The sequence below is a fragment of the Vigna umbellata genome, chromosome 9 (assembly GCF_029865625.1).
Source record: "Vigna umbellata cultivar VRB3 chromosome 9, Vumbellata_1.0, whole genome shotgun sequence".
Lineage (NCBI taxonomy): Eukaryota > Viridiplantae > Streptophyta > Magnoliopsida > Fabales > Fabaceae > Vigna > Vigna umbellata.
In genome coordinates, this window is record NC_142173.1 from 30,871,069 (window position 1) to 30,882,028 (window position 10,960).

General features: G+C 39.1%; 1 protein-coding gene across 1 annotated transcript; it reads left to right on the plus strand.

Annotated features, from left to right (window-relative positions):
• Positions 1-9,689: 9,689 nt before the first annotated feature.
• On the plus strand, positions 9,690-10,628 carry LOC148193194 (uncharacterized). Its single transcript, XM_088099377.1, has one exon. The coding sequence runs from the start codon at positions 9,690-9,692 to the stop codon at positions 10,626-10,628; it is 939 nt and encodes a 312-aa protein (XP_087955503.1).
• Positions 10,629-10,960: the final 332 nt, after the last annotated feature.

A 10,960-nucleotide genomic window follows, 5' to 3' on the forward strand; every position in this document is an offset into this window, starting at 1 on the left:
ATGCAGATCGGCCAACTGCTGCAACAAGGTTAAACTGTGTTCACAAGTGCTACTAATCTAGGCTATGCCTTTCATTGATCTTTGCAGTATGCACTTGTTTTTTAACAGCAGCTCAAAATCCAGAAATGAATTTATCAAAAGAATCTTGACTAAAACATTTTTCAACTTTAAAGAATCAATTGGACTGGCCAATGGATATCTATCAACCAGCTCATTCATTTAAATGTTTCATTGCTTTTGCGGTGTGATAGACTTTATACCAAGGCTCAAACACAATTTGACAATCAAATGCACAACTGAAATCAGTTTTAGGACATTCAAAAAAACTACATCAGTTTCAACCAATGCACATGACTTTTAGACAAAACTGAACTTGGATTTCAAAAGAAAATTGACTCAAAATACAATGCACCGATTTAAAATGATGAACACTGACTCAACACAGAAAAATGCACAGATGCACCTAATCAGAATATAAAACTCAAAACAAGACAGTAAAAGAAATGATGAACAACGCATAAGCTAAACAGATCAACACGATTTGAATCAAAGACGCGAGACAAAACAAAAAGCAACACTGAATCAAATGAAACAAAACTCAAAACAGAAACAATGAACGAATCAAGACATAACTAGAAACAAAGACAAAGACGCGAATCAAACGCAAGAACAGTAGAATCGAAACAGAGACGCAAAACACTTAACTCAAAATAGACACGAACCAAGATACTTACCTTCGAAGCATGTTCGACCTTGCTCTGATACCACTTGATGGACGAACGCCTGAGGAGAGGCCGACGACGCGACACGGACTCCTTCGAAACCTCCTCCAGAGATAAACGCAGCGGAAAATGATAGAAAACTCGAAGAAAAACAAGAAACGGAGGGTTAAATTCGATAGAAACCCTAGAAATGGAAGGAAACCTAATATGAACCGATTAATCGGTTCAAAATGAAGATTGAACGGTGGAGAATGGATTGAATCGGGAAACAAGGTTTTTAATCGGTAAAAATCGAAAGAACGGTGAGGATGAGGTGCAAATATGGAAGGAGATGTATATTCATGAGGATAAATGAAAACTTACGAAGGAAGAGATGTAGATCTGTGATGGTGATGCACTCAAGAAGAAAACCCTAACTGATGAGGTTTATTCGAAAGTGGAAAATGAGAGAAATGTGGTGATGTTCTTACGGGAGAGGAATGAAGTGAAGCGTGAAAGATGTCACGAGTGAAGAAATGAGAGGCGTGGTCTGAAGACGTGGTAATGAGAAGCTGACGCGTGCAAGGGAGGTGGCAGCGAAGGAGAAATAGCGTGGAAAGCACCGTGGAATTTTGGAGAAAGGAAGCGAAGGAGAAATAGCGTGGAAAGCACCGTGGAATTTTGGAGAAAGGAAGAATGAGAGTGTGCTTGGAAGGTGGCTAGAGGGAGTCTTTGGACTCTCTAGCCTATGACTTTCAAGAGAGAATTATTCTGATTTCAGAAATATAATTCTCATTAATCTCAAAAGTCCCAATACAATAGAGGAGCTGGGTATTTATAGTAACCCATGCTCCTTAAGAGCTAAACTATAAAAAGTAAATTACAAAAAGAGGACTACGTCAAGTAGGATTCCATCAGAATGCCTTCAAGAAGATGTGCTCTTCAGGAACATCATGTGGTTTCATACTAGAACAGACAATGTGGAATTCCTTCAAATGCTTATGAGGACTCTCACCTACAAGACCATGAAACTTGGGCAACAAATGGATCAGTCCAGTCTTGAGAACAAATGGAACGTCCTCATCAGGATATTGGATGCACAAGCTTTCGATATCGAAATCAGGTGCAGCCATCTCCCTAAAAGTCCTCTCACGAGGTGGAGGTTGTGCCATATTGTTCTCAGTGTGAAAAACAACAGAATCAGAATCAGAATCACGTGCAGATGCAACAGATGCAGTAGATGCAGTATGCACAAAGTACTCAGCAGTGGGATGCACAGTATCCAATGGAACAGACTCAAAAACAGACTCTAAAGATAAATTCCTAGAATGCCTAGCTAACCTATGAAAAGTTCTATCAATCTCAGGATCAAAGGGTGGTATAGGCCCTAGATTTCCCCTAGTCATGCACTAAGTCACAACACCCTAAAATCATGAAACGATAGCACAAAAATTTCGAACACACAAAACAACCTAAGCAAACAAATCACACACACTCAAACATACAAGACAAAACACAACACACAAACAACACATTATGAACACAAAAGACCTAAAACCGAACCGTTGGTCCCCGGCAACGGCGCCATTTTGATGAGAGGGTCGCACCTCCCACAAAAGTTGTGCATAAACGAATGGAGTATAGACTAGGAAGTGACTCCTAGGTCGTCTCTCAAGGACCAAATTTGGTTCAGTTTCGGATCAAACACGTAGTGGGGGGGGTTTTGAAAGTGTTCTTGTGATTGGAAATAAACTAAATTAAAACTGGGAATTAAACACAACCGAACATGAATAAAAACATTAAAATGGAAATTACAACATATAAATACCCAAACACAATTCAAGCTGTAAACATGCAACAGTTACACTAAAACATTAAATACACAATGTTGTCATTTATCCTACGCATTCACAACCAAAGAGAAGAAAATCAACTCAACATGATATAAAATATTTTAACCAAACAAAGTAATAGAAAATAAATTTTTCTATACCATAGACCGTGACCCAATTCCATTTTTCCAATAAACAATTAAGACCGAGATGCACTTGACAAGCAACCTGCTGGAATGTTTCTTCTACTGTTCATGTGTGTGTGCTTTTAAAAGAAAACAAATTCATTCTTCTCTCCAAATTAAATGATGCTACTGCAGTCGTGACACACCTTTCTCCATCTAATTACCATGCTAAAATCAAGCCCGGGTGCTTCATGCCCTTCTCCAAAGCAATTAAATAAATTTCTTCTCTCCATATAAAAACGTTCCAGCAGCTTGCAGGTTGGCACCATTCAACACCGCTTCATTCTCCTTCTCCCGTCGCTCCCTGCTTCCAGCTCCTTCACCATTTGAAATCACCATTCCAGCTCCACTTTCCGTGCACACCAACACCTCATGCTTCCAGCCGTGGCACATCCAACTCCATTCTACAAAGAACGTGTCAGCTGCTCTTTTTCCAGCTCCACGTGAATCACCGCTTCAACACACCAATTCCATTTCTCTCTCTCCGTGTGCGTACATCCCAAACTCTCGGTGCTTCACTTCTTCCAGCTCCAACACATTACCGCTTTAGCTTGCTGCTTCCAGGACGTTCTACACCGTGCACCAACGCTGCCAGCTTCTTCCGTGACACCGTGCAGCTATGATGAATGAAAGCAAAATGAAAATCACCACTGGAATCAATCACTGCTGGAAGCAAAATGCCATTCCCGGACTCAAGAGCTCAAAACCGAGAGCTTTTTCTCTGCTGGAAGAAAACCAAAAAACACCGTGCCTCCTCTTCTCTCGTTCAACACAGCTTCATTCTCAAAATAAATGGGCCATGAATAAATCAGCAAAGAGGAGTAAAAAGCAGCTCTTCATTCTTCCAGCTCAACACTGCACCCTGCACAAGCTTCTTCCGAAATGGAATCAGCTCCTTCTCCGTGCAGCTACTGGAATCAGCGCCCCTCTTTTTGAAAAGTGAATACTAAAAAAAAACGTTCCAGCCCCTCCCAACTTAAATCATCATTTCTGCAAGCCAAGAAAAATAACGTGCATAGTGTAGCAGAATAAAACAAGGGCACAATGAATCACTGTTTCATCCTCCAAGAAAAAGAGAATATTTTTTCTTCCTTCATTATCAAAAAAACAGCGTTTCCGAAAAAAAAAACCAAGGTCCAAAAAAAATGAAAGAGAGTAGTGGTCCGTGTCAAGTGGCGGCTGGGCACTTTTGTCTTAAGGCCGTGTGTCCCTTTTTTAGGGTAGGGTCCACACACTAAACCCTAGGGTCCAAGTCACTAACTTCTAATTTTTGGGTCTAAACTAGTTTACCAAAAATTGACCCAAAATGTAAGAGTTGATACAGAAATTCTAAACTACTGAATTACAATTTAATTAATTCAAAAATGTCTGTCTGGAGAGTCTTGAATTTATTTGGCATTCTTCCTGATGTCCCAAAATGTATTTCTGAAATTTTCCTGCATTTCAAAAATGCACTTAATCAGCTAAGAAAATCCAAATTAGCACAATTACAAATTTCCGACCAAATTAAGCGGAATTCGGAAAACGGGGAAATAACAAACAATTAAACACAATTCCCTGGTTTATTTAAGTGCAATAAACTAAATATAATTCAAGAAATAACAACTCATCAGTCATCTTTTGGATGTGTCATGGCTTTGAATACATCGAAATTTACTTGTTCATCTTGAACTCTCAATTTAAGCTTACCATTCTCCACATCAATTAAAACTCTGGCAGTCTTCATAAATTGTCTCCCAAGAATGAGAGGTATATCTCCATTTTCGTCCATCTCCATGATAACCAAATCCACTGGGAGAACGAATTTGTCTACCTTGACCAGCACATCTTCAACTACTCCATAAGGATATTTAAGAGACTTGTCCGCCAATTGAAGTGTCATTCTAGTTGGTTTGAGTTCTAAACCCTCAATTCTTTTAAACACAGAAAGTGGCATTAAATTAATACTAGTTCCCAAATCAATTAGAGCTCTTCCAACTTTCAACTCTCCTATAGTGCATGGAATAGTGAAGCTCCCTAGATCTTTAAACTTGGGAGGTAATTGTTGTATGATTGCACTACAGCTACCTTGCACTTCAATGGTCTCTTTCTCAATATATTTTCTTTTCTTTGTAAGGAGTTCTTTCAAAAATTTTGCATAAGATGGCATCTGTTGCAATGCTTCAAAGAAAGGAATGGTAATCTCCAGTTTTTTAAACATCTCCATGAACCGCTCAAATTGTTTTTCTTTTTCCTTCCTTGAATAAATCTTTGGATAAGGAAGTGTCTTTTCTAACTTTCTCTCTTTTTTTCTCTCATTTACCTCTTCTTTCTCTTTCTCTCTTTTTTCTCATCTTGCTCTTCTCCCTTTTTTTCTCTCTCAACCATGTCTTTCCACTCAAGTGTTTCTTTTTTGCTCTCATTTTCTCTCTCTTTTCTCTCTATTTTTCTCTCCTCTAACACTTTCCCACTTCTTCTTACAATAGTTTTACATTATTCACTCATAGTGTTCTTTGCATTCTTTTCACGACCTTCTATCTTGTTGATCATTCGCCTAATATTCATCTTCATACTGTTAAATGCATCTTCCACATTCTTACAATAAGAGACACTTATTTTCATGAATTTCTTAAAGGTGTCCTCCAATTTTTTTTTTCTCATATGGAATATGTTATGGTTGCCATTGTTGCTGCTGCTTTTGGACCATTGAAATATTATATATCTCTTGAGGTAACAAAGAAAGCTTCTTTGTTACTTCTTCCAACTTCTTAATGATGATCTCATTTTGTGCAAATAAGGCGTCTTGAGATTGCATTTGTAAAATTACCATTTGTTGACGTTCCGTTCCTGTTTCGTTGTATAATTCATTGTCACTAGTAGCCATGTTCTCTATCAATTCTGTTGCTTCCTCTGGAGTCTTACATTTAATATTACCTCCAGCTGAGGCATCTAACATTAACTTGGTTTGTGAACCAAGACCTCCAAGGAAAAGTAGAACTACTGTTGCTTTGTCAAAACCATGCGTAGGAGTCTTCCTCAACAAACTTTCATATTGATCCCATGCTTGGCCTAATGTTTCCTCCATGCCTTGTCTGAAGGAAGAGATCTCTTGCTTCCCTTTGTTGACTTTAGATTGTGGGAAGTACTTGTTCAAAAACTTTGCAACCACAACTTCCCATTCTGTAAAACTACATTTTGGAAAAGAATTCAACCATAGCTTAGCATTGCCTCCCAATGAGAAAGGAAACAAACTAAGCTTGATTGCTTCATCCGGTACTCCATTTATCTTCACGGTGTTACAGATTTCATTGAAGGTGGTGAGATGTTCATATGGACTTTCATGTGATAGCCCATTAAACTGATTACTTTTCACCAACTGTACCAACGCCGAATTCACCTCCATGTTTACAGCGTTGGCCCTCGGCCTTGCTATACTGTTAAAATGTTGAGGGCCAACCACAGTGGTGTAATCTGCAAGAGTCCTTCTGCCATTATTCCCCTCCGCCATCTCCTCAGTGCTATGGTAGGAACCTTGTGGTGAAGGTTGTAAAAGTGTTTCTGGAGGAGGGAAAAGTTCTCTAGACGTACGGATTCTTCTCCTCCGTCTACTCTCGTCTAAGCCTTCAAGAAGAGGTTCCGAGGTTTTCTTGCTTCTAATGCGAATTGCTTCCTGCATACACAGAAAAACAAAACCGTAGAAAAATTTGTTAGAACAAAAAGATAGAGAAGATATAAAGAATAAAAGATACAAAGATAAAAATAAAAATCAACAAAACAAAGCAGAAACAAGATGATAACAAATAAAACAGAAAGATAAAAAGATAGAAATTCAAAATTCAAGTCAAAGATAATCAATAATCACATAAATAGACTAGTTAAACCACGAGTCCCCGGCAACGACGCCAAAAACTTGTTAAACCCTCGGCAACTGTAACCGAATCGTATCAAGTAATAAACCTGGTAAGACCAAGTATCGTTCTTCCAAAGGACTCACGGCCTAAACAATTATGTGATTTATTGACTAGCTAATATTTGTACAAACAGTTACTTCAGATTTCAATGCAAACTACTGAAAAGTAAATATGTATGCATGTATTGATCAATGGGCAAGAAGAAACAAAACACGTAGTTTGAATTATATGGATGAATATGTTGTTGGGGTTTATCAATTTCATCCTATCCACTCTCATGTATTAAGGAATTCATCATTCTTTTCATTAATGTTAATGTCACTCTCTAAATTACCTTAAACCCGATGTCTCGGCGAAGAAAGCCTAACCATAATCACTAGTTTACAATGTCTTGTCTCCCTAGCAATTAATCATGCATTATAGTGAACAGAATCTTAAAGGCAACCAACCATCATACTCCTATGTCTAGGTTTATACTACTGTTGGGAGAGATTCCCCATATCTAGATTTCCCCATATGTGTCCATATCAACAAAATCAATGATCATGACATGGAATGAGTTAAACAATGCATGCTATGAGCAAAGAGGAAAAACCCTAACAATTAATGAAAGAAAGCATGTATGTTATAAAAGATCTTGAAGAACAAATTCCATTACATGAGAGTTTCTAAGGATTTACCTTGATTCCCCAACAACAAGATAAGTTTAGTTCACCATATTCATGGTGAAACTAGATGAAATACAATGAAAGTTAGAAAGATAGAACCCTGGGAAGTTGAGAAAGGAGCCTTAGCATCCAAAATCCTCCTCCAAGGGGTGAATTTCACACTAGAGGTAAGGGAAACTTATTTAATTTAATTTATCTGTTTATTGGGTTGTATGAACGATCTCTAATTGATGGAAATGAATATAATGCATGATGGTTGATATGTTTGGAGTGTATGAATGTGAATATGAGTATTTGTTTGGAGTATGATTTATTAACATGATATAGACTTTACGAAGTTTGTAAATTGATGTATTATGTGAAGTTATAAGGTTATGAAATGATGTATTGAAAAATGAGTTGAAGATAAATGAAAACCTGAATGTGAAATTCTCACTATGATAATGTGCGTTTGTCATTGAACGGTCCTTGACCGTTCGGTGTTTCTAGTTAACTTCTTTGAAATTGAATTCTTTCATTTGGGAAGAATTCTAGTTGAGGACGAGCGCCTTCTTGTAATAGTGCTATGTTTGAGCGTTCGGCCAAACGTAGATGTACATGAGTGTTACGTGAAGAACTGAAAATCTTGTAAACCTGTATTTGTATATTTAGCATTCCTAAACACTGTCCCCATCGTATCTTATCATATTTATTATTATTAATGTTCTTATTATAAGTTTAAATTAGTGATATGTCTCCACCCAAGCTCTCGTAATGAGTGGCGCTCGGTCTTATACCAAGCGCTTGTACTTGTTTAATTGATCAATCTTGATGAAACATCGTTCGTCTAATTTTAGTAGAATCTCTTTTACCGTGTTTGGTCATTGACTAGCATTAGGTTTCTGTATTTGAATTTTTCCAAATATGGTTCTTTAACATCTTGACGTGTCTACATTAGTTGGATCCAACCTAGAGCCCCATACTTGATTTATAATTTGAGTGTTGGTTTGAACTCCCGAGAGTCAGTTCATTTAATTGATTCACGATGTAAATAACGTTCGTCATATATTATATATAATTATAACCGGTTCATTCACTAAATCTAAAAGTAACCCTCTCGGTCTTATTCTGATCTGGAACGGGCGACTTCTTGGTTTCGTCCACAGTGTTCATCCTCGTTCTTAGTGAGGACTGAACGTTCGGTATTTGATGGTCTTAACATTGATGATAAAGATGAAAGTAAAATGATGGATAATAAATGATGAAGAGTATATGAGATGGAGGAAACGTTGTGATTTTTGAACGAGCGTTTTCGGGGAGGAACGACTCATGGATGACTATTGAAATTGTAAAGTATGAATGTGGAAATGCTTAGCTGGCGGTTCATCCTGATGTTCCGTGAGTACTCGTCCTCACGTAGAGGAGGGTAGGTCATGTGTGGGAATGGCAGGAGGTCCTAGTCCTTAGGGGTACTTTGGACGGAACGGACTAACCTCGGGTGGCAGCTGATGAGAGTATTCCAGTTACTACATCACCTGGGTGCAGGAACGTCGTAGCTACACAAAATTCATATCGTCCGGAGAGTCAGTCTAGTAGTAGGCCTTGTTTGAATCGTATGTTGAAATGTACTAGGTGTGTTTGAATATGATAAATGTATGTTATTATTATTTGAATTAAATTACATAAGCTTACCCTGCATTGTTCCTGTGTTGTCTGGTTTTGTACGTCCGTCCTTGTCGTTGCAATGATCATCCGTGTGGATGTGAGCAGATGGAGAGGAGCTGTTGGAAGAGGCGCTGGTAGAAGAAAATTTAGTAGAAGTAGAATTGAAGACCGAACAGTAGGACGTTCGATCAGTAGTTTAGTTATTCTGTAAAGTGATCGTTCGATCACCTTTTCCTTCCATTTTGTATGACCATCCGATGCTGATTTTGTAAACCGTTCGGTCAGGTTTGCTTATTCTGTACATTTTAAGATTTTAACTTTTTGTAAGGCCGTTCGGCCATAAACCGTACCTTCTTTTGAATTTTAAGGCTGATCTGAATTATTATTAAATGTAATCATTCTATCATATAGTATATTGCTGTATTTTTGGGATGTTACATTAGTGGTATCAGAGCAGTTTTGTTCCTTAAGGAACACTGTAGGTTATGAGTACACCATGTCTTTGTTGTGTGCTTAACGTTCGTTTGATGAGTGTTTTAAACTCTTTGAACTCAACTAACGATTGTTTTCTCTGCTTCTTAGAGAACTAATGGCACCAAGACCTCTTCCTCAACCTATTGATCGTGTTGTATCCGACAAGACCAGACTGTTAGAATCAATGATAGAAGCGCTCCAACAGTAGAATGCTGCCTTGGTGCAGCAGAACACTACCGCCTTACAGAGTTTGGAAGCCGCTCGTGCTAACTCTGAATCGACCCAGAGACAACTGATGGAGATTATCGCGACTACGAGGAATACATCTGGAGCTTCCACTTCCAACGCTACCCATCAAACCGAGTGGAGCTTAGAGAATTTTCTGCAGCATCATCCAACCAAGTTTAATGGGAAGTGCCTTCCTGATGAGGCTGATCAGTGGCTGCGGGATATGGAGCGGATCTACAACGCCAAGAGGTGTCCAGACGATAATCGATTGGCGTTCACTGAATATTTGTTGACCGGAGAGGCTAGCCATTGGTGGACGAGCATGAAGATGATATTGACGGACGCTCAAAGTCCCATTTCATGGGAAGTATTCAGAAGCAAGTTTTATGAAGAATACTTCCCAGATAACGTTCGTTTTGCTAAAGTGGAATTTCTTCAGTTGGTACAAGGGGGAATGACGGTTTCGGAATATACCAACAAATTCAAGCACTTAGTAAAATTTAACACCATGGCAACCAGTGAAGAATGGCAGTGTCGGAAGTTTGAGAATGGGCTGAGGAGTGATTTGAAGTTGTTGATATCCAGTCTATGTATTCGGTCGTTTCCTACAATGGTTGAGAGGGCCAAAGTGTTGGAGAAGAATGTGGCCGAGGTGGACCAACAGAAGAAGCAGCAACAATCAGCTAGGGGACAGGTTTTGACTAGAACTAATCTGAATCGGGGCAGGACGCCCTACTCTCATCCAGTGTTACCTTCGAACGCTAGTAGGTCTCACACTCAATCAATGGTTGTTGCCGGACAGTCTGGACAACAAGGGGCAGTTAAGTGTTTTCAGTGTGGGGGACCTCACTCTAAGTCATCATGCCCTCAGTTGGTAGGAGGGAAATATTGCACTCGCTGTAGAAGAAACGGTCATCTGGAGAGCGAGTGTAATATGGGGGGACGAGCGGTCATGAGGCCACCAAACTCAGGAAGAGTTCAACAAGGAAGGGGTGGCCGAGCGTAGGCGGTTGGACATTTATATGCAATAACGAGTGCTGAAGCAACAAGCTCAGGTACACTTATCATCAGTACATGCTTACTATATGGAAAGTCTTGTTGTGTATTATTTGACTCGGGGGCAACACATTCTTTCATCTCGAAGGTGTGCGTTGAGAAACTGGGATTGACAGAGAGTGAGATGCAGTTCGACCTAGTGGTGTCAACCCCAGCGGCTGGTGAGGTTAGGACGTCTACAGTCTGTGTTAGATGTCCTATAAAGGTTGAGGGGCGTAGATATATGGTGAACCTCATCTGTTTACCTCTAAAAGAGTTAGAGGTGATTTTAGGAATGGATTG

Coding starts and splice junctions, on each gene's coding strand:
- LOC148193194 (XM_088099377.1), top strand. CDS start 9,690: ATGGAGATTATCGCGACTACGAGGAATACATCTGGAGCTTCCACTTCC.